This window comes from Athene noctua, chromosome 5 (assembly GCF_965140245.1).
Source record: "Athene noctua chromosome 5, bAthNoc1.hap1.1, whole genome shotgun sequence".
Lineage (NCBI taxonomy): Eukaryota > Metazoa > Chordata > Aves > Strigiformes > Strigidae > Athene > Athene noctua.
This window is the reverse complement of record NC_134041.1, coordinates 11597719-11623727: the sequence shown is the minus strand read 5'-3', so window position 1 is coordinate 11623727 and position 26009 is coordinate 11597719. Positions and strand designations below refer to the sequence as shown.

At 42.3% G+C, this 26009-nt stretch overlaps 1 protein-coding gene across 1 annotated transcript in view; it reads right to left on the bottom strand.

The window, feature by feature from the left end:
* The window catches only part of EIF2B3 (eukaryotic translation initiation factor 2B subunit gamma), a 103640-nt gene that overhangs the window by 7985 nt on the left and 69646 nt on the right, over positions 1 to 26009 (bottom strand). The window contains exons 7-11 of the mRNA XM_074908142.1: positions 25420 to 25550; positions 24578 to 24771; positions 20368 to 20445; positions 19520 to 19668; positions 3854 to 3957 (exon numbers count right to left, since the gene is read on the bottom strand). Of these exons, the coding sequence (XP_074764243.1) occupies positions 3854 to 3957; positions 19520 to 19668; positions 20368 to 20445; positions 24578 to 24771; positions 25420 to 25550 (656 nt within the window). The remainder of the gene's footprint in view (positions 1 to 3853; positions 3958 to 19519; positions 19669 to 20367; positions 20446 to 24577; positions 24772 to 25419; positions 25551 to 26009) is intronic.

Below are 26009 nucleotides of genomic sequence, written 5' to 3'. Positions count from 1 at the left end.
CCCAAACGACACTGGCTCCTTAATATTAAATGCACATACAGCATTCCTGCCTCAGTGACAACAGAGATGATGGTGAGGGATATGGTGATGAGTTTTGTGTCAATTAGGGTAGTTCTATCCTATGTGTATGTCTTTACCATCTTTGTTCTTGGTACTGCTTTGAAGAAAGGCTAGGCCACTTTACTGCATATGCCTCTTCCAGGCTAACCTATACCAGATGTGTAACGTACTCCCTGCTGAATCTGGCCTAGAGATGCCTTTAGGAACTGAACTCACTGACTCTAGGGCTCATCAGACTCCTTGACTGGCCCCTCAACAGCACTCCCTCTCTCTAGTCCTACTTCAATAAGTGCATGCTGCTTTTGAGCTCCTATTTAAAAACAGGCTCATCAAAAAGGCTGGAGCATGATCCTAATAACTGTCTTCGAACAGTGATTGAATGCTCTGTGCAATTAAGTTCTTTCAGAACTGCTGCCTGCCATTTCCTATCCCTTTAATAATTACCTCCTTTTTCTTAGGTACCAAGTTGTTTTTCAAACTGCTACCTGTGTGAGGTAGCTTTCACAAAGCCCATCTGTTAATTCTCTGCTAGCAAATTCCTTAAATTAAAGTATCAAAGAGGAAGGAAAGTGGATGCTTCCTAAGCAAGGTAATAAAAGCAGTCAGAAGAGAATAGTATGGGTCTCAGGAGGCATGGCTTGCAAATCCAGAAGTTTAATAAAACTCCATACCTTGACTTTAAGAGGCACTTAAAAGTACCATCTCTGGCCAGTGCTGTGATAGGGCTGAAGTCAGTGCAGGACTGGGACATCACTGCTGACAGTTACTTGGCCCCCCTGTGTCTCTTAACTTTCTTTTCAGGCTGAAAGTAATAGGCTGCATCTGATCTACCCCAGTAACCAGTGTTGGAGTATTCCTTCTATTTAGGTGTCCAGAGCTTTGCCAAGCCCATTATTAAGTGATGAGGTCTCCCACCACGTCCCCTGGGAGATTATCCCACAGCCTACCAGACCACATCATTAGGAAAACGTTCCAGATAGCCAGCCTAAATTGTGTTTAATTCAATCCCATTACTCCCAGCTGTACCATTTGGACCACCCTAAATATGCCCATATTCTTCTGCAGTAGGAAAAGGATGAGAGCTGGTTTGAGTTACGTTTGCCTATCATTTGTGGTAGCTGTTCTCCTGCCATCCTCCTTGCGCGTGGGACTGGAGTTAATTTTATGAAAGGAGGTCAGTGCACCACTGGCTCAAAGAGCTCTTGTACCCTAAGCCACCTGGGCAGTGTGGCCAGGACTCATACGGCAGAGCAGGGAGCACACGGCCAGTTCTGCAGCAAAGTCAACTGTGGGATTTGCTTGGGCCTGTGTAGGATGATTCAGGGATATTTCTACCTTTGATGAATCCTGGCTGATGCTCTGGAATAAGGGACTGCTGTATTTTTATTTTTTTAGTGTTTCTGGGAAGGTGTATGCAGCTTTGCTGAGGAGGCTTCTAGCATGTAACTCCCAGACTAGGGTGAACAGCCAGCTGCTACTGCTTACGTCTGCTGAAGTGTGATCAGCTTGCAACAAAAGGTGGCTCCAACCCAAAAGAACTAGTTTTTTTCTAACCTGGCCATGGAGGCTCAAGTTTGAAGAAGGAAAAGTTACCAAACAGAACAACACAGCCAAAGTCTTGATGAAAGGGGGAATATGGAAACAGACTTACAGGGCCACACCAAAAGCTTGGCATGACATACAGGAAGTCTTGGGCAGGGGAAAGGAAGTCATGGCATACTTTCACAGCAAAAGAGAGAGGGCCCAGTTTACTACGGGACCAGCCAAGGTCAGAAGAGACATGCTGGGCTGGAAAGACTCCACAGTTCAGGAAATAAGTCATGAACTTCGCAGACAGATCCCAGACCACCGAGGAGAACCTGACCCCCAGCCCAAAGAAATTCCAGAATGGTTAGGAAACTGAGGCAGGGAAATGAACTGAGGCTTTATTATTTTTTCTTGCTCAGCATAATGGTGTATTCATAATCTACCTGAATGTGTCTTTGCTAACGTCAGTCATACGTTTCTGAACAGTTTAACTAGAGGGCCCACAGACTCATTAAGAAGTGGATTTAAGCTTTGTAGAGGTAAGCAGTAGACTTTACAAGAATAGGCAAATGAACCACGGGTTACAGCTCCATTACTCTCCCTACAAATACATCTACAGACCCTGAAAAATATTCAGACAAGGATGACAAGGACAATCAAGACGAACGAATGATTTCCATACTAAAATCAACCATATTAGGATCTGCACCGTGGATGACACTACTGAAACAGATGCAAGTGAGGTCAAAGGGTAGTATTTCTGTTTGATATAATCTCCTACAGAAATCAAACATACTCCTATTTCCTAAAATATTAGCTAAATCTACACCTCATCTCCTCTTAGTTCACGCTGTAGGTTAACAACCAAACACAACCTGATTCAGCAGATGTGTAGATGTGGCACTCAGGGACATGGTTTAGTGGTGAACTTGGCAGTGTTAGCTTTACAGTTGCACTCTATGATCTTAAAGGTCTTTTCCAACCTAAATGATTCTATGATTCTGTGCTCAGGGGAGGACACAGATGGAGCATCATAAATAGTGCAAATCTTCAGTGGTAAGGGAGGCAATGAACCCTGCAAGGGCCACTGATTCAGATCTATGTGATGGGCAAAGCCACAAGTAGGCACAGACTCTGGTATACAGGGACCAAGACCATAGTACACAGAACACTCACTGGGTGTTTCCTACAGTACTCGAGACTTGCAACTGCAGTACTTTGTTTTCACGAGTCTTTTTTACTTTTAGTTTCAATTTAAAGGAAATGTATTTATTTAAATTTATAAAATAAATTTAGTTTCAATTTAAAGAAAAATTTGCCATGTGGATAGCTGACAATAGGTTACACTATACTACGTTACGTGCAAACCCAGCTCTGTATCAGGACACTTACAATTGCGAATCCACCCACAAAGGCAAAACGAGCAAACAAATCCTGATCTGACAAAATAACTTCACATGGAGCCTGCAAAGGAACTCACTTTTGTCCTCAGTCCACACCCTAGAGCAGGGATCTGCCAAACCCCAAGTATAAATATTCATTCAAAAGCCCTCTGCTTGGGATGCAGTCACCGAGACAGCCATTTCCTGCCCATTATCTCTTAGGGCAGGAAATCAACAGTTCCACTCAGGCGGTAACCACCGAGCCCTCGCCTCATACACTTCCACTGGATGGCTTAACTTTGCCCAAATGAGGGCTATGTAGTTGTAACCTCTCTGAAACCCCCAAATAGCATTTCATAGCAGTAAAGCAGATCTGAATGTAGCTGCCTTTGTATTTAGTACTGAGCACAGCAGCTCCTGGTATGATATTCCACCTTGAGCTTTTGCTTGGAGTGAGGTGAATGGGAGCATGCTGGCACCATGGGTTGGTAGCATCTACAAGAGAAGAATGTCTGTGTGATCAATAATTTTGACTGCATCGCTCCTGACACTGACAAAGATGACTAGTCAAAATAACGGCTCCTTCTGAGGACAACTTCAGGCTGATCTAACTGTCGTCTCTGGGAAAAGACTGTCTCAGCACCCAATCTCGTTCTTTATAACAACAACAACAACAAGAGCTTTTCTGCCAACTTCAGAGGAGCAAGTCCCTGAGCTATTCTTATACCAAGAAGCTGTACTTTCCATGAAAAACAAATCCTAATATTATAGGACACCACACTGTAGAACTGCCACTGTTTATTGGCACTTTATGAAGAAGCAGGAGTAAAATCTTGAGGAAATTTAAAAATTACTCAAATGCACTGTACAGCTCTTCTACTTACCTTTGGTTTCCAGCCTCTGATCACTTCCAATCAAACAGTCTTTGATGTCTGCACCCTTCTCTATCACTGCGTTATGACAAATAACACTGCCCTGAAGACAGCACCTACAACATAAACACAAAGTAAAGCAAGAAAATAATTTAAAATGACAAGTACAAACCAAAGGTATCAACCAGAATACGTAATAAGCCTGTGACATGATCCTATAAGTAGGTTCAGTTCTGCGCTTTTCTTAAAAACTCCACTATTCTTCACCTGATCCTCACACCCAGTTGCTGGAAAAACTGAAATGCCAGCTGTCAGAATGGGTTTGCAAAAAACGGGTTCCAGTTTTACCTCCTGTTAGAACAGCTTTCCTCTATGTTTCCTTAATAGAATAAATACAGCCAGAGGATTTCATAGACAGGACACTGGCCTGGGACTTGGGACCTGGATCAAGTCTTGTATTTTCCACAGACAGTCTGGGTAACTGCGGGGCTGGTTTCTCTGCTTAGCTCCTCAGTTTAAAAGAGAAGCAGCAGCCCAGTCTTTGCCTGTGAATTTTGCCGAGCAACTTTCATATGCTTCAACTTGCCAGGCACTAAGAAAGGGTGGTGAGAAGAGGCAGATCAATACCTTAGCTGGTTGGCTTTGTTCATGTTGCATTCAAGCACCCAAACATGATTACTCTGCAGTACTAAACCAACGAAACCCACAAAGGACCTGCTCTACCTGCCTTGAATATCTTCACGCTCTCATAGCCTTTGACACCACAAAATGAAATGCTACATTAGGATGGAACTTTAGCAAAGGTCACCTTCTTCCAAAATGTACTCAAATCTGTGATAACCAGCTTTCAGATCTGCCGATCTCATTATCCAGATAGGAAAGAAGTTCAGAGTCCAATTGCTGGCTTAGTAATTCCTCTGCTGAGAGATGCTGAGTGAGTTACTGCATTGGTCTGAGCCCCTCCATACAGTAAAATGGAAGCTGTGAATCTTTACTAGTATCCCCCATGTGTCCTGAAATGCTGTTCACTCAGCACCATGAGTAGTGTTAAATGGTATTAAATGTAAAGTTTCAAAGCTACAGAGAAAAAAGTAGCTATGATGCTAATGATTTGCTTCCTTAGTTTTACACGTGCAAAGATAGGTAGAAGTCACTGAAGGACAGAAAATTTGAAGGCACCCAGTAAGAAATGTCTAAAAATGCTAACACACATCAAAACCAGCTGATTGGGAGGAAAGGTATAAGCAAGATAAATATAAGCCCAGAGAGATGCAGACAATCTGCTCCCCCCATTAATCCTACTGGTATTTCAAAGCTTCTCCCCAGTATTTCTGCTAATATTAATTACAACAACTGTGGATATTCTTGCTATCTTCAGTCAAAGACCTGATCACTATCTGACGTTTTGGGCTTCAGTGACTTTCTGCATGGTGAGTGCCACAGTTTAATCACCTGTAGTCAATCCCCACCTTGGTCACAGGCATCACCACTACTTGTTGCGCTAGTGAAACATGGCTGCACTGCACCATCAGGCTGGCTCGTGGACAGAATTGTTACCCTAGAGTCTGAACTAACAGCATAGAGGGCTTTTGGTATCAGGTCTGAGCCCTAAGCTTCAATCCTGTATTGAATGGAGAGCTACCTGGCTATGGTCCTCAGAAGAGAGAAACATCAATCCTCACCTCAGACTGCCCATCCTAAAATTAATTCCTAGTATTTTCCTGCTCACACATCACTATTATCTAGTACACAGAATTTGCCATTAAACATATAACAATTCTGTTGCTTGTGTGAGTCAGAGCAGAAACCATCAGCCCCGCAAAACCAGCATTAATTCTGCAGGAGTAAAAGCAGTAAAACTGGACCTCAGTCGCAGTGGTTAGCAGTTACGACCCCCCTTGAACAGACTGTCCCCTCTGAACAATTATTCTTTTTAACTTGCTTAAACTCCCCCTCTGCTGACCTATAAGGAGGCAATATGAGCAATTATGCTACAAGTAACCAGCTCAGGTTGCTTTGGCAAGGTTTTTACTAACATGTTAATAAGATAAAAAGCGGCAAAGATACACAGCAGACCCCTGCCTGCCTTTGCTCTCACACTGTCATGATCTGCTTCCTTTCCAATAGCTTCGTGTGCCTGCACAGCAGCTCAGGCCATGTCTTGCACAAGAGCGGTCACTGAGAGCGAGAGCAACTCTGCATTTGCAGCTGGGCAAGGGAATGAATCGGTGGAGGGAGGACTGCCCACCTCTGCCATCCTGACTCGGCTTTCAACAGGACTAACAACGGCAATGGGAAAGGTTGCTCATTTCCCACTAAAATGGCTCCCATCCAAAATGCACACTCCAAAATACCTCCTCCTCCATCGCTTGGAGCCAGTCAGACAAAAGCCTTCGCCTGCAAACTTTTAGGTTCCCACCATCTATCACTTCTTCTGAGCACGAGAGCAGCCATGAGCATGTTACACCTCTCGGCATTATCCTCATGCAGGAGGATGTTACCCAACAGAGAAGGGATTTAAGCTGTTGTTCTGGAGTTCAGGATGGAGAATACTAGATGTGTGTTCAGAGCCTACTTGGGGATAGTTTTTCAGCTCTGGGAGAAAGAATAGCATTGTAACCAAGAAACTGCTGCTGACATTAACATCAAAGATAAGGGGGGTTCCTGCCAAACCATTTGTTGGGAGGGACAGGCCAGGGAACCAAGATGAACTTGTCTGTGCCAGGTGCTTGCAAACCAAGCCCTCCCCGGTGCCAGGGTAAAATAAAACCCAAGAACTCCACCACCCCAAGAGTTTCTTAAAACTTAGAAACCCAACCAACTGCAGAAGTTTTTAAAACCATACTCAACGCTCAGATTACCCCAATCACACAAACCAGCAGCGAAATCCGGCTTTTATTGCTCAAGTGGAACAAAACTTCAAGAGATAAAAACACAATTTGTGGGTGTTCCCTTCACCCGCTGACAGATGTAACACAGCTATTTTGAAACCACTTGTAAATGCCTTTTTTTTTTTAAAAAAAAAGTATGTTATAAAGCCTGCCAAGAGAAGTATTTTGTCTGTTTATTTTATTTTTACTATTTTTTTAACTTGAAGAGTAAGGAATAAACTTTTATTCTCTTACAGGGTAAATATCACATCTCAGGGCACTCTGCTGTATTCTCCTTGGCTAAACAGCCACCATGGTTCCTGCACTGCTTAGCAATTAGGGGTTATTAGTCCTCAAAGGTGCTCTGACAGCATCCAGCTTCATCGACACTGTTGTATGTGCGCATATGCGCACATTTGATGTACTGCTTTATAATGCAAACCATATTTTTTTTTTTCCCTGAAAATGTAGTATATTTTTAAACTTTTCAGCACGGTGAAAACGGATATCTTCTGACCTTAAAATCCAAAGAGCATGTTCAAACCCACAAGAGGAACTAATTTGGGGCATTTGATTTATGGCTGAAATTGCAATTTGAATTTGTTTTAAGTGTAATCACAAACTGAAAGTCTGGCAGCTGGGTGTTTTTCAGAAAATAAATAAAAATATTCCGTGTGCATCTGCATTCTAGAGAGAGCATTTTACAAGCCCAGTCCTGTAGTGGGAACAGATGTAGCTAAGACATTAATTTGTTATACAGGTACAACATGCGAATGGAAGCATATGAGAGAGAGTGTGCGTGTACATTTGTGTCTGTGCACGCGTGCATGCGTGTATGTTATGTGCCTGTATCTGAGAGACAAGAGAGGCTGACTTTGGGGTATTTTTTTTTTTTAAAGTGAGAGAACAAGAGCAAAAGGAGTAGTGGCCAAGGAGGCATGGGGGGATTACAAGGATTTAGGTCTTTAAACTGCAGACCACCTAACAAGATCACTCTGAAATGCCACTAATTTCAGTTAAGGCCACAGACCTCCCTTCCTTTGCCCTCCCTCTCTCCCCCATTGTAAACAACTAATCCCAGCAGAAAACAACAGAGAGCAAAATGTACACACATTCTGCAACATTCCAGGTCCTTCTTTATCTTTTATTTATTTTTCTAAAAGGTCAGCGTATGTATGGAGGGAGGGGGGAGGGGAAGAAAGCCAAAAAACCTCAAGTCCATCTCTTGTGTGGGCTTGAAGGAAGCTGGGAGAAAGCAAAGTCCAAGAGCATACAATATGGAGCTTTTATAGCACAGCAATTCCTGGACTCAGCTTACTTTCCCCTCCCTCTATTTGTGGCAAAGTCACATAGCTTTAAACCAAAGGACAGGGTGGTCGATTACATCTGAAAGAAATGTAAAGAATTGTGAAAGAATTCCATCTCCTGTCGAAATTATAAATAAGGAAGTATTAGTCCCAGAGACAGGCTGATTTATGCAGCCCTGGAACTGCTGACTTTCAGCCTGAGTATCAGTCTATAAATCAAACTCTTAAATCAAGTGTGTCAATCGCTGCAGCACTGCGATACTTAGGAAAAGCAAGGCACCTACCACTGAAAGCAGGAAGATTGCCAGGGGACTGAGGTGCCGTACCCGTCTTAATTTTCTAAAGTGTAAATATGAGATCAAACATCCTTTGGGGGAACGGGAAATCAAAATACGCAGTGCTCAGCACACCGGGAGCAGGCTGCAGGAGTCCAAGACACAACCCCCTAATTACAGGCTACCCACTGATTATTTAGGACTCTGTGATTAAAGTGATGAACACTCCTGGGAGAAAGGGGCTTAAGTAACTGAGGTCAAGACCTCAACTGCTGCTCTCACCCTAGTTGTGCAAGCTCAGGAAGGTATGAATGTCACAGGTTTGCCTTACAGCAAATCTCCTGAAATGCCAATGGAAGTTATCCAGGTCTGCTAGTTTAATCCAATTGTGCCAAAACCCCGACATAATCTCTGTTGGGCAGCAAAGCAAATGAGGTGTCTAAAATGCAATGCTTAAAACTATACACTAACGAGGAAGAAAGAGCCTGGAGCACAAAGCTTAGGACAGCCTGTTGGTACTGCTCTGCCATGCCAAGAAGACAGGTCTCTTGCTCCTCCAGATGAGCTATGAAACAGAGAGACTGATTCAGGAGTTAAAAGCAAAGGGTGACATGCCTCGGCAGCTACTTTGCTGACTGAGGGGTAACAGCTGTGGATTCCCCTGGGAGCAACATCCCATTCTGCTCTGACCAAGAAGATAACAGTCACAACAGGCACCTTAATAACACTGAGAGATGGCAAGGAGGCAGGTAGAGCTCTAAAACCTATCAGCAACCCCTGAAGGAATCCCCCATTAGCTAGTGAGTCGGTGGCTGGGACACATGATCACAGGGGTGAGGCACAAAGACCATGGGAAAACAGGGAAGAGGCAAAAACGCTACTAGGAAACTTGAGAATCTGAAAGGTTGCCTTCACCAACACGTGTTACCCACCAACATATTTTTACACCAACATGCTTTTACACACTAACAAGAGAACTCAGGGCGCTATGAATCTCACGTTATACATTCAAGCAAATACCAAAGACTACAATAGATGCCAGCAGTACATGCTATAATTTATAGATACATTTCAAAGCAAGCATTCTTAAGTGAATTTGGGCTTTGATCTCCAGTCTTTCCCCTTGGGGGTAACAAAATCATTCTACCAACCCCCCTAAATTCTTCACCCGTCTCTGAGGGTGTTTTTGCTAAGGAACTTGTTTCATGTCTCTTTTCTAGCCAAGCTCATCACTGTGGTATGGCTCCTTTACACTTCTTCCCCACACCCTAAACATTTTGCATTACATATTGCATTTACTTGCCAGCACTCGTATTTTCCAGTGAAAGTTCAACTGACCTTAAAGGATTGCCTCAAACCTACCTTAATGTGTTTTATTAAGTGAAACTTAGGCTGCTGGGGGAGGTCGCCTGGAAGGTTGTGCCTCACCTCTGAAACTTCAGTTAAATCCAGCTGATCTTGGAAAAAACAAATTGGTGGCCTTTTATGTAGCTGCAAGTTCGGTTTTGCACACTTCAGCAAAAGTACGCTGCAAGGAGTTTTACACCAGGAAACCCCACATGCAGGAAAACTGACCTCCCTCTGGATTCTCATTGCAGAGTGGGAGGGCCACTTCCTGCATGACTTTACAGACACTCAGCTGATGCCCAGGAAAAGCTATCGATGTCTATATGAAGGTAACAGAGCAGAAAAATTATATGTTTGCTCCTGTCTCTGGGTTTGCTTTACTTTCTCACTAGCTGGCACAGTCAGACTGAGCAGGGTAACTGGCACACACAGTACAAAGACACTTTCCCTGGGGTTTTTGAAAGGCAATTCTGGTTTGAGAGCTGTAGCCCTCCATAGGACATTATTGGTTCAATCAGCTTCCCTATCATATGGACTAGGTTGACAAGGAAAAGGATTTTCTAAATGTCATCCTTACAAACTGAGCCTGCCTTCTTAGAGCCAAGCTGAACTTGTTCAATCCCACAGTCCCCTTTGGAACTTGCAGGTACAATTCTGGCACAGTGTGATGATTTCTTCCTTTTCCATACCCAGTTGGGGAAGATTTTCAAGAGCACCAGAGACACTCACACCCAGATTCCCACCAAAGCCCAACAGCAATCCGTTGCTTGTGAAAAATCTCCACACTTTTCGATTAGACCCATGTGGCTAGCAGGAGGCAGAAGCTTATTTATAGCTCTGAAGTCAGACATAACCCTGGCCACCTGAAGAAGCAGATCAGCAGAATGAGAGGAGATGTTTTAAAATGCCACTTTTCAGAGCTTATCTGTGCTTTAAGTTCAACATTTGACGTACAAGATGTTTGGAAAATTGGGAAGAGCTCCCTGCACTATCAGGGAAACATCTGCATCTGAGATTAAATAACAGGTGATTTATTTCAGACAGATTGATGTACCAGGAAGCTAGCCAGAATAAATTTTTTTTTGAGGAGCTGCTAGTAATAATGGTTCAGACATTCACAAGATAACAGGTACTATATGAGAAATATCCTACATACATGAGATACAGCAGAATTTTACTTCAGTTGAAAGTAAAGTAGCTCAACCGCTTCCTGCTCATTGGTTTCCTAGTCTGCCCTCTCTTCAATTTATCTTCTTGAAAGCAAACTCTGTCAGCCAGAGGTTGTCTCTATTCAGTATCGTATACAGCATGTGCATTGAATTAAATAGTAAAATGAACATTATTTGATACCTGACCAAAAAATTTACAGTATAAAAGCAAGAGGTGTGACAGAAAGGACAGAATGTAATTGCTACATAATCAAGAGAAGTAAGAGCCCTTTTACAGGCAAGGACTATACCTAGCTTTCTTCATATATTCATGCTTATCCATAGCTCATGATATATTCTATCTGTATACACACTTTATCCACATATTTAAGCTGAACATATGCTTTTTCTGAATCAAGTTCTCATTTTTCATGTGCTTTCTGTGATATCTGTTCTAAACTTGTTCTTCTTTATAGGGCTAGCACAGGGCAGGGGGGCAACTAGTGGTGTGAGACAAAGTGTCCAGAAGATAACAGCCATTTAAAAAAATGCTTTACGATACAAAATTTTTGGGAATCACAGCATAAGCAAAGCCTTATTTCCAGCTTTGCAAGCTACAGTACTGTAAAAAACTTCATCTCCTCATTCCTTCTCATGAGGGAATGTGCTGTAAAATATATTTTACAATTTCAACAAAAGTTGCCTTGGCAATAGGATCATTCCTTTGTACTGCCATTATCCAAGGGGAAAAAGACTACTTATGCACTGAACCCCCATAAACGCTCAATTCCATCCTGGTTTTAATTAGAACTTTCTTCAAACTGCTGACTGTTTCTACATCAGGTGCTGATTTGGCACTATTGAGGAAACAACCAATAAACTTCACAATCAATCTGCAGTTAGTAGTCAATCCAGCTCGGCTTGCTTGTTGTTTTCTTCCTTTGCACGTTTTCTCATAGAAAGTAGCAATAAATTGGAGACATGTGGTAAACTAGAGTAGCCTTTAACCAGTCACATGCAGTCTCTCTCCAGTCCCCTCACTGAGTAACATTACAGCATCTGTACCATCTACTTTCACACAGGTAGCCAGAACACTTTTAACAAAATCCAACACATAATTTACTGTCTTCATATGACTGAACAAGGAAAATGCTAGCTTTGGCTGACATAACATTTTCAGTGCCAGTCCTTCTGTCACAAATCCGGGTACTTTAATCCTTCATGCAAATTTTTAATTCAGCCTTTTCTTTCTGCCCAGGGAGTCAGAACTCCCCACGGTTTACCACATCCCCCTGTGGGACTCGTCTAACTTTCCCTCTGTCCTCAATATCCACATCACCTCCCTGCAGCTTTCGTAACCCGCAGCGCTCAGCGTCACCTCCCTTGCATTCCAAGTTCCCCGATGCTGCAACGCTCTGCAGTTTGCTGCCATCATGTGCAGCCTGACCCGAAACATATCTGCTTGTCTTTTTAACCCCTTCCCTTTCCAAGTGGTAACTTTAGCAGTGTGTCATATGGGAAATTTCAGCAATTCTTTTTGGATAGTATGTTTTTATGTAGTTAAAACAACATGCTGTAAACTTTACAAACACAAGGAGACAAGGTTATTGTTCAGTAATTCCTACCCCTGCACACACACACACACGATAACCTCAGTCTCATCTGCAATCCCAGTCTTACAGTTCCTGAACTAAGACTGCCCACTGCATTGGGCTATCTGGCAACTGTCTGCTATAAACTCCTTTCTGGAAGGAACCCTCTCCTTCTCCCACTGCTATTCCCAGTTTGGGATAATGCTTCAGGAGTTCAACGGTGAGGAACCTTTTTGAGACATCACATCAAAGCATAATCAGGGACACCAGGATAAAGGCACAGTTGTGCAGTTGAAGGGGGAACCGTGCAAAGTTCCAGCCAGAGAACTGTTAAATGTCAGCAATGCAAATATAAGAGGAAGGCAGTACCTGCCCGCCAGAGCTTGCGATTCTGCATCCCACAAATTACACCTGTGCTGACAAGCTCCTGTGCCACACAAAGCATCTCTGACTGCAGACTATAAAACACTCAGGAACGGAGATGTGTCTCTACAAATGGGAATAGAAAGACTAAAATGAACATTGGAACAACTTCCCAAGATGGTCAGTAGACCTCAAATTCTTCCAGACTTTCAAATGAAGATCATAACCTTCTAAAGTCAACAGCTGCTGTGTTCAACTCAGCAAGTATTGCCTAAAATTCTCTGGCCTATGTCAGGCAGATGACCAGACATTTTATCTCTTCCATCGTCCAAAACCAAACATCCCCAATGAGCAGTTCTTCTGATAAAATTATAGGTGAGACAGACTGAGCTTCCTCGGTTACTCTGTGAAGATCTGGGACTTCCCAGATGTGGAGGTGAAATCTTGATGCAAATCTCAGGCCATTTGTGTTTTGCTGTCACCCACTCTGATAATTACAGCAGCCTATTTATGATTTCCATAAAAACATCATTTGAGGCAGAACGCATTCCTGTATTTCCCTGAAAAAAGAAAAGTGTCAAAATACTGCATCTCAGAGACTAAATCTGCCAGAGCCCTATGGTACTAACTACCAGCATGTCAGCAAGACCGTTTCAAAGCATGGCTTACTGTGGACATGATATTTATCTGACCTTTTTGTGTTTGCCTCCTCAACTAATCTCTAAGTAGTCCAAAGATCAGGGTTTTTTCCCTACTACAGTCCCATCTCCTGAATCTTTCCCAGGGAAAAGCTCATTTTCCACAACCAAGGAAGGATATACTGTGCACATAACAAAATGGCCAAGCTCCTTTCAGTAAGTGTATACACTGAGATAGTTTTACTAACAAATAAGAGATTTCGAAATCTTTATCTGCAGGGATGGAATAAAGGATTCAACATGCTTTTCCTGTTAATATTATTTGTAATGCTCAGAGCACTTCAGCACAAGGTCCTGTATGACCAGAGCAATTAGACATTCCTGCTGCCAGAAGCTACCAAAGTAAAACTACAAGACTGGTAAAAATAAAGCCAGTGTTTGAAAAAAACCCCAACAAACCAAACAAAACCCAACTGCCAAAACATGAATGTAGGTCTTATTTCAAGGAAACTAAGGGTGCTTAGTGCACCAAATGAAACAGTTACCATGCTCAGGTCAGCATAATCCATTGTGAGATTGTCTGAGAGCCCCAAAAGCAGTAATTTCTGTTCTATGAAGAGATCAGGATGGAGATAGAATCATAAAATCATAGAATAGTTTGGGTTAGAAGGGACCTTTAAAGGTCATCTAGTCCAACCCCCAGCAATGAGCAGGGACATCTTCAACTAGATCAGGTTGCTCAAAGTCCCGTCCAACCTGACCTTGAAGATTTCCAGGGATGGGGCATCTACCACCTCTCTGGGCAACCTCTTCCAGTGTTTCCCACCCTCATTGTAAATAATTTCTTCCTTATAGCTAGTCTAAATCTACCCTCTTCCAGTTTAAAACCATTACCCTTTGTCCTATTGCAACAGGTCCTGCTAAAAAGCTTGTCCCCATCTTACATATAAACCTCTTCAAGAAAAGGCCACAGGAAGGTCTCCCTGAAGCAGTCTCTTCTCCAGGCTGAATAACCCCAGGTCTTTCAGCCTGTCTTTGCAGGAGAGGTGTTCCAACCCTCTGACCATTTTCGTGGCCCCTCTCTGGACCCACTCCAACAAGCCCATGTCTTTCTTGTGCCGAGGGTCCCAGGACACAATACTCCAGGTGAGGCCTTATCAGAGCAGAATACAGGGGGAGAAATACCCCCTCGACCTACTGGCCACAATTCTCCTGATGCAGGCCAGGATATGGCTAGCTCTCTGGGCTGTGAGTGCACATTGCTGGCTCATGTCCAGCTTTTCATCCACTAGTACGCCCAAGTTCTTCTTGGCAGGGCTGCTCTCAATCCCTTCATCCCCGAGCCTGTCTTGATTCTGGGGGTTGCCCTGACCCATGTGCAGGACCTTGCACTTGATCTTGTTGAACCTCATGAGGTTCACAAGGGACCACTTCTCAAACTTGTCCAGGTCCCTCTGGATAGCATTCCGTCCCTCAGGCATCATCTGCACCACTCAACTTGGTGTTGTCTACAAACTTGCTGAAGGTGCATTTGATCCCACTGCCTATGTCACTGATGAAGGTATTAAACAGTACTGGTTCCAGTACAGACCCCTGAGGGACATCACTTGTCACCAATCTCCTTCTGGACATTGAGCCGTTGACCACCACCCTCTAGACAGGACCATCCAACCAATTCCTCATCCACCATACAGTCCATCCATCAAATCCATCACTCTCCAATTTAGAGAGAAGGATGTTGTGGGGGACCATGACAAAGGCCTTACAGAAGTCCAGACAGATGACATCCATAGCTCTTCCCTTGTTCACTTATGTAGTCACTCCACAATAGAAGGCCACTAGGTTGGTCAAGCAGGACTTGCCCTTGGTGAAGCCATGCTGGCTGTCTCAAATCACCTCTCTGTCAATCTATGTGCCTTAGCACAACTTCTAGGAGGATCTGTTCTGTGATCTTCCTAGGCACAGAGGTGAGGCTGACAGGTTCGCAGTGTCCAGGGTCCTCCCTTTGTACCCTTTTTAATAATGGGTGCAATGCTTCCCTTTTTCCAGTCACCAGGGACTTTACCTGACTGCCAAGACTTCTCAAATTATCAGAGTGGCTTGGCAATTACATCAGCCAATTCAGGACTCTGGGATGCATCTCACCAGGTTCCATAGACTTATGTATGTTCAGGTTCCTCAGGGGGTCACAAACCTGATCTTCTCTTATAGTAGGAGGGACTTTGCTCTCCCAGCCCCTGTCTTGCGGTCCATCTACTCAAGAGGTGTGGGAATAAGATTGCCAGTGAAGAATGAGGAAGAAATGTTGAATACCTCAGCCTTCTCCTTGTCTGTTCTTACCAGTTTGCCAATCTTGCAAATCAGGGGGAGTAAATCCATCAGAGACATCCCTTAATGCCACAACCTCCCTTCATAACAGATTGCTCCTTCACAAGTGAGCTATAATGAGGGGACTCCTGCACCGAAGACACAGCAATCCAGGTACCCTGTCGTACTACACCACTTCTAATGCAAACAGAACAAACAGAAGGGACATTCCCAAACTACTACAGAGACTGAGGACAGCTACAGCTACTGCAGGAGCATTCAGTTATATGAAGTTTTCAAGTAACCTATAATTTCAGCTCAATTAGTAGATTTTCTCCAACTATGTAACTCAGTGAAGTCATTTGTCACTGAGCTCTGGGGAGCCGTCCAGAGGGAAACAAGAACCGTTTCCTCGCTGCAGCCTGTCACCTGGGCAGTCAGCATCTCTCAGCACTTGTACTGTTGCATAAATTACATCCCTCTCAGCTTGGTCAAGTATGTCCATCACTCAGCACATATGCAATCTTCGCTATTTTATTGTCTCATTGATGGAAGAATTAGCTGCACAGTGGGAAACACATTAAGAAAGGACTACCAATTATTTTGCCTGTGTTACTAACTTCTCTAATCCTCTGTAATCTCTTCTAAGGGGAGATTCATATTTACTCAAATCACTTCACAGGAGACATATATAATGTAACAGAAACCCTAAACACCAGGGAAAACAAAAAACCCTGCTGTTGGTCCTCCAGAGTACCAAATGCACCAGCCATTGCTGGAGCGGGGATCATAATTTACAAACAGTATGCAATGGCACTGTCCAGGCTAACCCCAGTTCCTTGATCAGTTGGGAAGGTCTTCATCATCTAGGTCATAACCTCTGTTTCTCCACTAATGAGCCAACCACAGCCTAACAATAGGAAGCTAGTTTTGTCCTAAGCACCTTGTGGTGTCCCATCTGCCCAGAGGGAATCTATTTATCCATTTCAGAAGCTGGTATCAAATGTGGTGAGACTATTCATAACCTTTTTCTGGTTTGGAGATGCAATTTGTGGATCTTGAAGCCACAGGAACTATGGCCCAGGATCCTCAAATCACATTACAGGAAAACCATCAAGAGAGAAAAATTTTTCATCTGTTTTTGGTTGTTTGGCTGGTTTGGTTTTTTTTTTTTTTGGTTGTTGTTTTGGTTTTTTTTCTATATTGCCATAGTGAACTAAAGCTGCTGATTAGATGGGGGAAAAAAAAAGTAAAAAAAAAAAAGTAAGATTCAACTCAGAGAAGCTACAGGTGATGTAAGTGGTAAGGGAATTTACCAAGGCAGTGCCATGTATAATCATAGCTCTTGATAAATGAACTTAGAATGCACAGCGATTTTTGTATTTGGTTGTTCCCATCCTCCCAACTTTCAGAAATTATTTACCCAATCTTTCTTTCTTCTCCGGGTTATCTAAACAGCTTTGTCTTTTCCACAATATGGGCCCTACTACAGTCTTTTCAGCCCATTGCTTCAAGTTGGTATTATTGCAATGAACACTGCTGTGACTAGCTTTCAGCTACCACTCACATTTTACTAGGGCATTAATATAGCAGTCCACTAGTTTGGTGGAGCTGCTCATGTCAGCATTAAAATGTGTGTTCTTTAAATTACACAGGTTTTAGCCACTTCTCAGTGCAGTTCTAGAAGTTTCTAATATACAATACCTTAGATGGTGTTAAAACTGGCTTATTTGCAGGACATCTGCTATGCAACAAAAAATTAATTAATCTGTTAAGGCACTTTATTATGCTTATTTTGACCCACACTTGGGTCAAACTTATACCAACTTTCCAATTAACGTCCAAGATGTTTACTGAAATTGGTGATTAGACAAAGCCTGAATTATTTTAGAATGTGAAGAGTTGTAAAGAGTTGTCTTTAGAATGCAAAGAGTTGTCCATTGTGGGCAGTTTAAAGCAAAACCACATATAATTTACCCACCTGTTGCAAATGGATCCATAAACACAGGTAAGACTGGCATTTTAATAAAAATCTATCAGATTTAATCAAAGTCATGAAAGAGGGTCAAAATACATAGAAATTATTCACTAAGTTACAAGCAAGACTTTCAACGAAACGCAGCACCTAGAATATTTCTGTATCTCACTACTTGTGCATGCATGACTTCAAACCCCTCTAATCTTAAGACTTACCGTGATGCAGATTTACACATTATGAATTACGGTATGCTTTGAAATAAAGCTCCGTGGTCTATAGTCTTAATTCAGGCTAGAGAGGAATAATTACAAATTTGACCAGTGCATCAGCGAGCAGTAACCACAGAGCAGCTGAAGGGGGTAAACCCCTGGGACTGTGAGGTTTTTCATTCAGTGGAAGCTACATTGTTTTCGCTGAGAGTGACTAGGGATGACGTTGTTTTCCAGAAATTCACAAAAATTTTACCCCCAAAATTAGCTTACCCCTTTAAAAAAAATATCACAATCTTTATGATGCTTGTGAAATTTTGAGGAATGTTTAAGATAACAACTCCGAGCTTGATTTAGGATTTAGGAGAGAATAATCTTATATACCAGTGCACACATAAGCTGATTTTGGACTCTTCATAAAAATAGCACAATTTATACACTTAGCTGCCTCTGTGATTTAATGGTAGAGCTGCTCACCTCATATGCAAAACCATACCATTATGACTGTGGCATCAATTCATTAATCAAAGTGACAGAGGGTCTCATGATCAAATGAGAGAGCTTCCAGTACTTCTTACGACAGCGGGGCTTGTGATATAGCCATACTGCATCCATTTGCAATTGAACTGGAAACCAGCTATTTTCTATACTCAATGGAATTCTGATTTATGATGTGCTTGAAATTACTGTGGATTTCTATTAAAGACAAACACTTGGCAGCAAGGTACCATACTTACCTGTAATTTAGTTATGTAACAGTAGTATCCTCCATAGACCCCACATCCTTTGGGGTTTTTTGTTTTTCAGATATGCAACTTCCAGAGCCAACTTGGCATTTTTTAAGAGTTTGGCCTTTTTCCTGAGGCCCTAAGCAAACCTCAAGCCATGAAGAAGCAGGGAATTTATACAGGCCTGCACAGACTCAATCAGCAGTTTCCTTTCCACTGACATCCACAGGAAGCCAGCATGTATGGAAAGATGGGGGCATGCAGACATCAACAATTACAGATAGGCCACTTTTCCCACATTTGGAAATGTACAGCTCAAGGCTACCTATTTAGTTAGTGTCTTAACGCATGGGAAACCTCTACTAGCTGGCAGATTTTCTCTTTGAAGAGTTTATTCATTTATCCTATTACTCAGCATACACAATGGTAAAGTAAAGCTGCAAGATGACAAAAAAGGGTCAAAGAAAATGATATTTCAGGTGAAGCTGTAATGTTCAAAGATGATAAGAACATTTCTAGTTGGTAAGTATACCACTTTGAAATATGCTTTGTGCCTCAAATATTTTAGGTATACTCATAGACCCAGCCACTAAAATAAAGCTTTGAAGGTTGACACACAAGCTCATACAGACTCATACATCCACTTAACTAACTTACACATTCTGAAGATGATATGATCTCCTCTAAAAAGAAGACATTTATGTTCCAAGACTGCAGCCCTCTTGTTAATTCATTTCACTTGTGCATCTGTAGCCTGTTTATAGAGACTTATTTCTGACTCAGTCTTTAGAAACACACCCTCTGGTACCAACAGTTCTGGCTAGGGATTGTTACAGGACAAAAATTACTGACTTGGAATCTATCTAGAAAAAGAAACTGCAGATTTAGGGGACCAAGATACAAAGAGGTGACATACCCTTCCTCAATTGTAACAGAATTCATGATGATGCAGTTTATTATCTTAACTTTGTCTTTTATGGTGCACATGCTGCCAATGATGGAGTGCTTAATGGATGTCTTCTCCCCTACTTGTGTGGATGACCCAATAATGCTGTCTGATCCAACCTAGGGAAGAAAAGAATAGAAATTGTCAAAAGTACGTGGAGCTCTCCGATATGTGTTCTTCATACACCTTTTCCAAACAGCACGTCTCAAGAACTCATCAACAAAGTGTACCCTGCTCTACCCCTAGGCATCTTTGGCAGAGGAAAGACCTAGAAATTTGGGGCCTATTCTATAGGCAGACAGTTGGGCAGTCTTCCCAAGGTCAATTAACTTGGTAAAACTCCATTAGCTGGTCTGTCTCTGTAGGCCTCACCATGGTAAGGTAAGCATGGTAAGAATAGTCCTGCTGGTACTCACTGACTTCACTAAGGTTTGCCCAGTGAGACCTGTGAAAAGGAGGCTTGAAGCTGGTATTCAACAAAAATGCTTTAGCAAGAAGCATAGCTAAAATACTGACTCCTTCTGAGTTTGGTGTCCTTTGGGAGGCAAACTGCTCAACTACCATGAACTTCCATTAGGGAACAAGAGACTGCAGCGTTTGTCTTGGGAGTAAAGAGAGAATTTTTACCAAATATTTTTCAAGACAGAGACTAAAAGGCAGGAACCCATAGGTGAGGCTACAAGGAAACCCTCGGCTGTATCATCTACACTGTAATTCCACACTTCAGAACTCAGCTTCACTCCCAACAATGGGACTGAATTTTAGGAAGCAGTTCTTGAAGCAAAGGATATGCAGACTGTATTGAAGAGAACACTTACCATGCCTCTGTCAGTGATCTGTGCAGACCCATGAACCAGTGGCTCTTCCAGACCCAGATTAAGCAGTAACTTGGAAACCTGGATGGAAAAACCCACATCACAAGTTAACATGAGAGTGTTGTACCCGCATGTTACATAAACAGCTCAAAGATGACTTTGGTTTCCATTGCACTAGCACACCTACCATAAACATTTTAACTGAAAGGAAAAAAAAAGTTCCTGCATTTTAAATCTGCAACCAGATACATGTGATTTACCATCTTCCGCTTTTGCAAAGGAGACAAGTACACTTCCACTGCAGTGCACTGCATGTCTCCTCTCAACTCAGCTTCCCGCCTGTGGAGAAGCAGTGGTTCAAGCAGCAGCAAGCAGGCTGGCTCCAGCTGAACACAGTGGTATCCTGTACATTACTACAATGTCCAGCATCTGCCATTTCAAATGCAGCTCAGCATGTTTTACACCATTCAGTAATGCAAGAGAGGGAAGCAAGTATTATCAAATATAAACCAGTAAACTGGCATAAAAAGATTACTATGTTCAGCCTATTCAATAAGGTAGAATACTGAGGTACAGACAACAAAAAAGTATTTGAGATGTTTAAGAAGAATGAAACTAAAGTTGATCGAGTGGCTATTCCAGATGGTAGAAAGCTGCAGAAGAACAGGCTCTTGACAGAAAGAAGGCAGGTGTTAGATAAGCAGACAAAGCAGTGATGGTAATAGAGAGAGACACAGCCCATGAGGTAGCCAAGAACAAATCCATGGAGAGCAATTCTGAACTGGCTCCTGAAAAGAAAGGGGGCCAGAGTTGCAGGAAGATGGGATATCACTCCATCATTCCTCCTTTTCTGGGTGAAAGAGCAGCCTGAGGCATTCTGCATCTCCTGGTGTCAAGCTGGATGGAGCCAAGGTCACACACCACAGAAGAGGCGATGACAGCACAGATGGGGACTTCAGGGGAGGTGGGAGTCTCATGCAATTCTTTGACACAGTGCTGTAAAGAGTTACTTGCAGCGGTGATGCAATGTATGATGCATCTTGGTAGGCCAGAGATGCCAGTCAAAGAAACACAGGAGATACAAGGTGCCACAAAGGAAGCAAAGTGATGTATGAGGGCTGAGGTCTGTATCATGGCAAATCATATGCCTGAGTGAGAAGCAGCACGTGCTAGGGCCAGTGTGGAGCTCTGCACATGCTGTCTGGCCAGCTAGGATGCGTGCACTCACTGTCCATCTGGGAGGTCAACCGGAGTCTCACCACAGTGATGGTGTAACTGGGTTTGTGGCACTCATTCTCTCTTTTCTTTTACCAGGCACCAGTTTTTACAAAACTTTCAGGACAGTTTATCTTCGAGATCTCTATTACTCTGTTAAATTTGGCTGAGAGTTGCCAGCAATTTTCAAAGCTGCTATGAAGGAGCTGCCACACAGTACGCGTGTGTAAAATGACTCTCTTAGAAAGCTGGGATAACAAGAGCTGATGGCTTGATGGCTCAAGAAGCAGATACCACAGATCTGAAGAAATTGGGATCAGATCAGAAAAAAAAAAATTTCAGGATCTCAAATGAGATGACACTTACAGAAAATTGTTTGGATATTCATTATATGACCAGCCCATTTCCCTTTCAGCATGCAAGGATGGATAAAAAGTGCTGGTTTTCATATGGTAAGAATTTTCACAGTTGATGCTTCGTTCAGATGAGTGAGATGAGCTCAGATGAGCTCACACTTCTGAGCTATCATTTCAGGTTGCCTGTTGTCCCCAGTAGACAATTCCACATCTGTAGCTCTTCACATCTTGAAGATGGTCCTCCCCACTAGACTTGTGTTTTCTTTGTTTTTTAAAAAACGTGAGTAGGTTAGATCCTTCAGTCCAAGGTGCAGGCACTATAGAAAACTACCATCTTACCAGAAAGCCACAAACTAGGCCAATCAGCCTGGATGATGCTGGCTTAGTGAAGGGATGTTGTCCTCACCTGACACATAACTGGGCAGCCACAACAGATAGATCCAAGAGAAGAACACACACCAAAGCATACCTACAGCATAGGTTGGAAAGATTCCTACTATCCAGTGTTGTTCTGTGGGAAGGGAAAGAAATGAGGAAAGGCTCTTGCCCTCCTCAGTGGAAAGGTGGTGTGGTGAAATAAATAAAGGATTTTACTGGCCAGAGCGAAGCCCTTATTAGAATCAGTCAATGGTAGTGCAGCCTGAGGGGTGACCCAAGAAAGCTACCAGCTCAAGCATTTTGCTCTGAAAAGGAAGGTTAGACAGGGGGCAGGAGTCAGAGGGAGTGCCTGGGTCAAGGGAAGGTTTAAGATGTGTTTGGATTTAATTCATCTTACAAAGAAACTATTTCCTGCTATTGAAGATAACTCCCTCCTGAACCCACCTGCCCACACACAGGCTGCAGGCATCCAGAAACCCAGCTGGAAGTGAAATGATGTGAGTAAAGTGTTTCCTCACCAGAAGGGCAATGGGTTAGGATGCCATTCCTTCTCACGGCTACTGGACTGGACCGCTACTGCTCTTTGAGTCTGTCCTCTTGGACAGTAAAGTCATAGGTCCTGGCTTTGCAGCCAGGGAATCAGAATCTGGTCTGTGAAGAGCAAGATAAAAGCAAACAAGACACCAAAAGTCTTCCTTAGAGACCAACAAAACAGGTAGAAAAAAGATGATAAAATTAAATGTGTATCTTTTATGAGGATTAGCAAGAGAAACAAAATGCAGTGGCACTGAAAAAAGGATCTCCTTTCTCACAACCCCTCATTAAGCTCCATTTTATGTTTTACCTCCACATAGTTTCCTTAGAAATTTTACCATTCTGGAAAAGTTAAAAATTCAAAGAAAATCCTTTCCAACATTGAAGGCCCCAATGTGATTTCAAAACACTAATTCTATGTACCACCCAGGAGCAAACACATTTCCTGAACTGACCAAAATGTAGAATATTTAAGTTAAAAAAAAACCAACAAAAAACAACAGAAAAAAACCCACATGGAGTCTGACTGGCTCAACTCAATAACTTTTTACTGAAGTGGCTGCTGCCAAATGTACACGCACACTTCCCCTAGCAAACGGTGTTCTCCTTTAACCCTTTGGGCACACTTGTTCCTGATATTCTTGGGGAAAGTTTTCCCTTTCTGACAGCAGTGCTGCCTCCCTCCTCTCTTCCTCATGTCCCTAACTGCAAAACAAATCACTTTATTTCTGTGCTCCTTTACAGGCACCAGGGAGAAAGAGTTCCAATGTATGAACTCACTCTGCCATGCTGCAATTCTAATTTGCATAAATTAATCCATTCTTTTTATTAAAAAGAAATCAACTCAATCTGAGAGCAGAGGCAAGGCAGTGACCACTTCCAGGATTCTCAATACAACTTTATTGCTGTCCTAACCCCACTTCCAGAAATCTTGAGTCTTTACTTATTACTCTCCCCTATGGGTCTTTCAAAACTAGAGGAAATTGTCCACTCCTGATAGCAATGAAGTTCATCACTAGCAGAGTGAAGTAAGAACTTGTACATTGCATCAGCCAGTATAGTTAAAAAAAAAAAAAATCATCATATTAAAAGCTTTTAATAATCAGCTCATTAGCTAGTACAGGATTTCTCTAATCCTCCCCTGTGATCTTTTATTTTATGAATTCTCAGTAGTGTGAAAGTGAAAGCTGCAACAGATTCACATTTCACCTCTGTGTTTACCTGGAGTGCCACTGTAGTGAAACCTGTTCATAAAATAATTATTTCATAATGGAAAGCATTAGGCAATCTGAATGTACAGGTAGTTTAAGTCTTCCAGCAAATCATTAATAACCTTTGTCATTTTCACTTAGATAAACATCTGTTATGAAGAGTCCAGTCAGAACTTCTGCCTTTAGGACATGGATGACATTGATTAGATGAGTTATCAAAGCTACTTCCAGCCTTATTTTCCACACTTGTTGGCTCTTTAGCTGCAGGACTTGCCACGCCTAAGAAAAAGAAGAGTGTGTGGGGTGGGGGTTTTCTTAGTTAAATCGAAGCTATGGAATAAATTAGTGACAGAACTGCTTTCTGGCCTTATGTCCCCATCCAGCAACCAGCAGGGTGACGTGCCTAGATAACATGGCACTGGTTCAATTCCCACACACTCTCCATCTGTATCACAGGGAGCCACTCCTGGAGACAAACTACTACTGTATTCTCACCTGGCAGCTCTGTATTTTTCTCACCTGTCGGTTAGCTTCAATATACAATCCAAGAGTATTCACTCGGTAGCACAGTCCCTCTTTCATGATATGGACATAGCAGCGCACTTTTCCTTCATGGAGAGTTTCATTCATATCTCCCCTATGATCATTCCAACAAGAGTTATCTGGAGCAGGTTTCAGCAAGCTATTATCTTCCTTTATGAAACTATAAATGTCTGGAGAACACACACATGCATGAAGTTAGACAGGATTTAATGAAATACCTTCTGAAGAGGAATACTATTAAAATATTGTTGGTGAAGGGAAATCTTTGCCTCACGTTATCTGAATGGCTAGATACTTAGCAATCATTAACAGATTTTATCATGTATAGTAAGCGCTTATTTTTATTCTGCAGGTGAGAATCAAGGGATCAGGACAGATGCAATGTTTTGCCCAGCGTCACACAAGGAGACAGTGGAAATGCCAAAAATAAATTCCAAGATCTGAGATGCTGTCCAGTTCCCAGTGCAGGGTGGTTAAGGCTTAGTCTGTTGCCCTACAGAATTTTAGGAACTCCCTCCTAAAATCATTTTCAGAAGTACATTTACCTATACTGTATTCCAGAAGAATACAGAAAATACAGAGCACCTAGCTGATTTGTTTTTGATTTACACCAAAATAAGGGAGGACAAAAATATGTATGTAACGCACAATACTGTTTGAAAAAGAAGTCTACTAGAATCTTTGCTATCACGAAGTACAAGAGGAAAAAAGCAAATCCCCAAACTAGTGTTTCAGGCTAATTCTGCACTCTACCAGATAATTCAGCTGTAGCATATGGGCTTTAAAACCTTAATCAAATCTTTGATACTTGTACTGACCTAGGGATGCTTGTTCTTTTTTCTTTTGGTCCTCTTCTTTATTGTCTAGTCCTTGCTGCAATGATGTAGGAGAAGAGAACTGTCTCCTAACCAGATGTGGAATCAGTTCACTCCGGAGAGATGTGATTGTCCTGGGGAAGGAGACACACATATGAAGTCCATGAAGGCTAAAACTTACAAGACTTCATTTCCTTTGCATAACATGATCAGATATTTTCCACATTTTTCACGAGGATTAATCAAAATGACAGGTAGTCTGAGACATTTGGCACTAAGATGATGTCCATTGGTCACGTGCTTCCTTAATGCCTTAAAACATAAAGAAAGATTCAAAATAAGGAAAAAGCTTTCTCTTCAAAACTAATTTCCCTGTATTTTAACAGAAATACCTATAATTTAATGTGGCATCACCCTGCAATTCATGCTTGTGTGCAAATAGAATGCAAAAAGTACCAACATTGACAACAACCAAAATCTACTTTAAGTGGCTTAAAAAATGGCATCAGTTGACAAGAAAAGAAAGAATAAAGTATCTACAGATGAAAAACCAAAGGAGATAATTTTCTTTGTGATAAAAGTGGATGGAAATC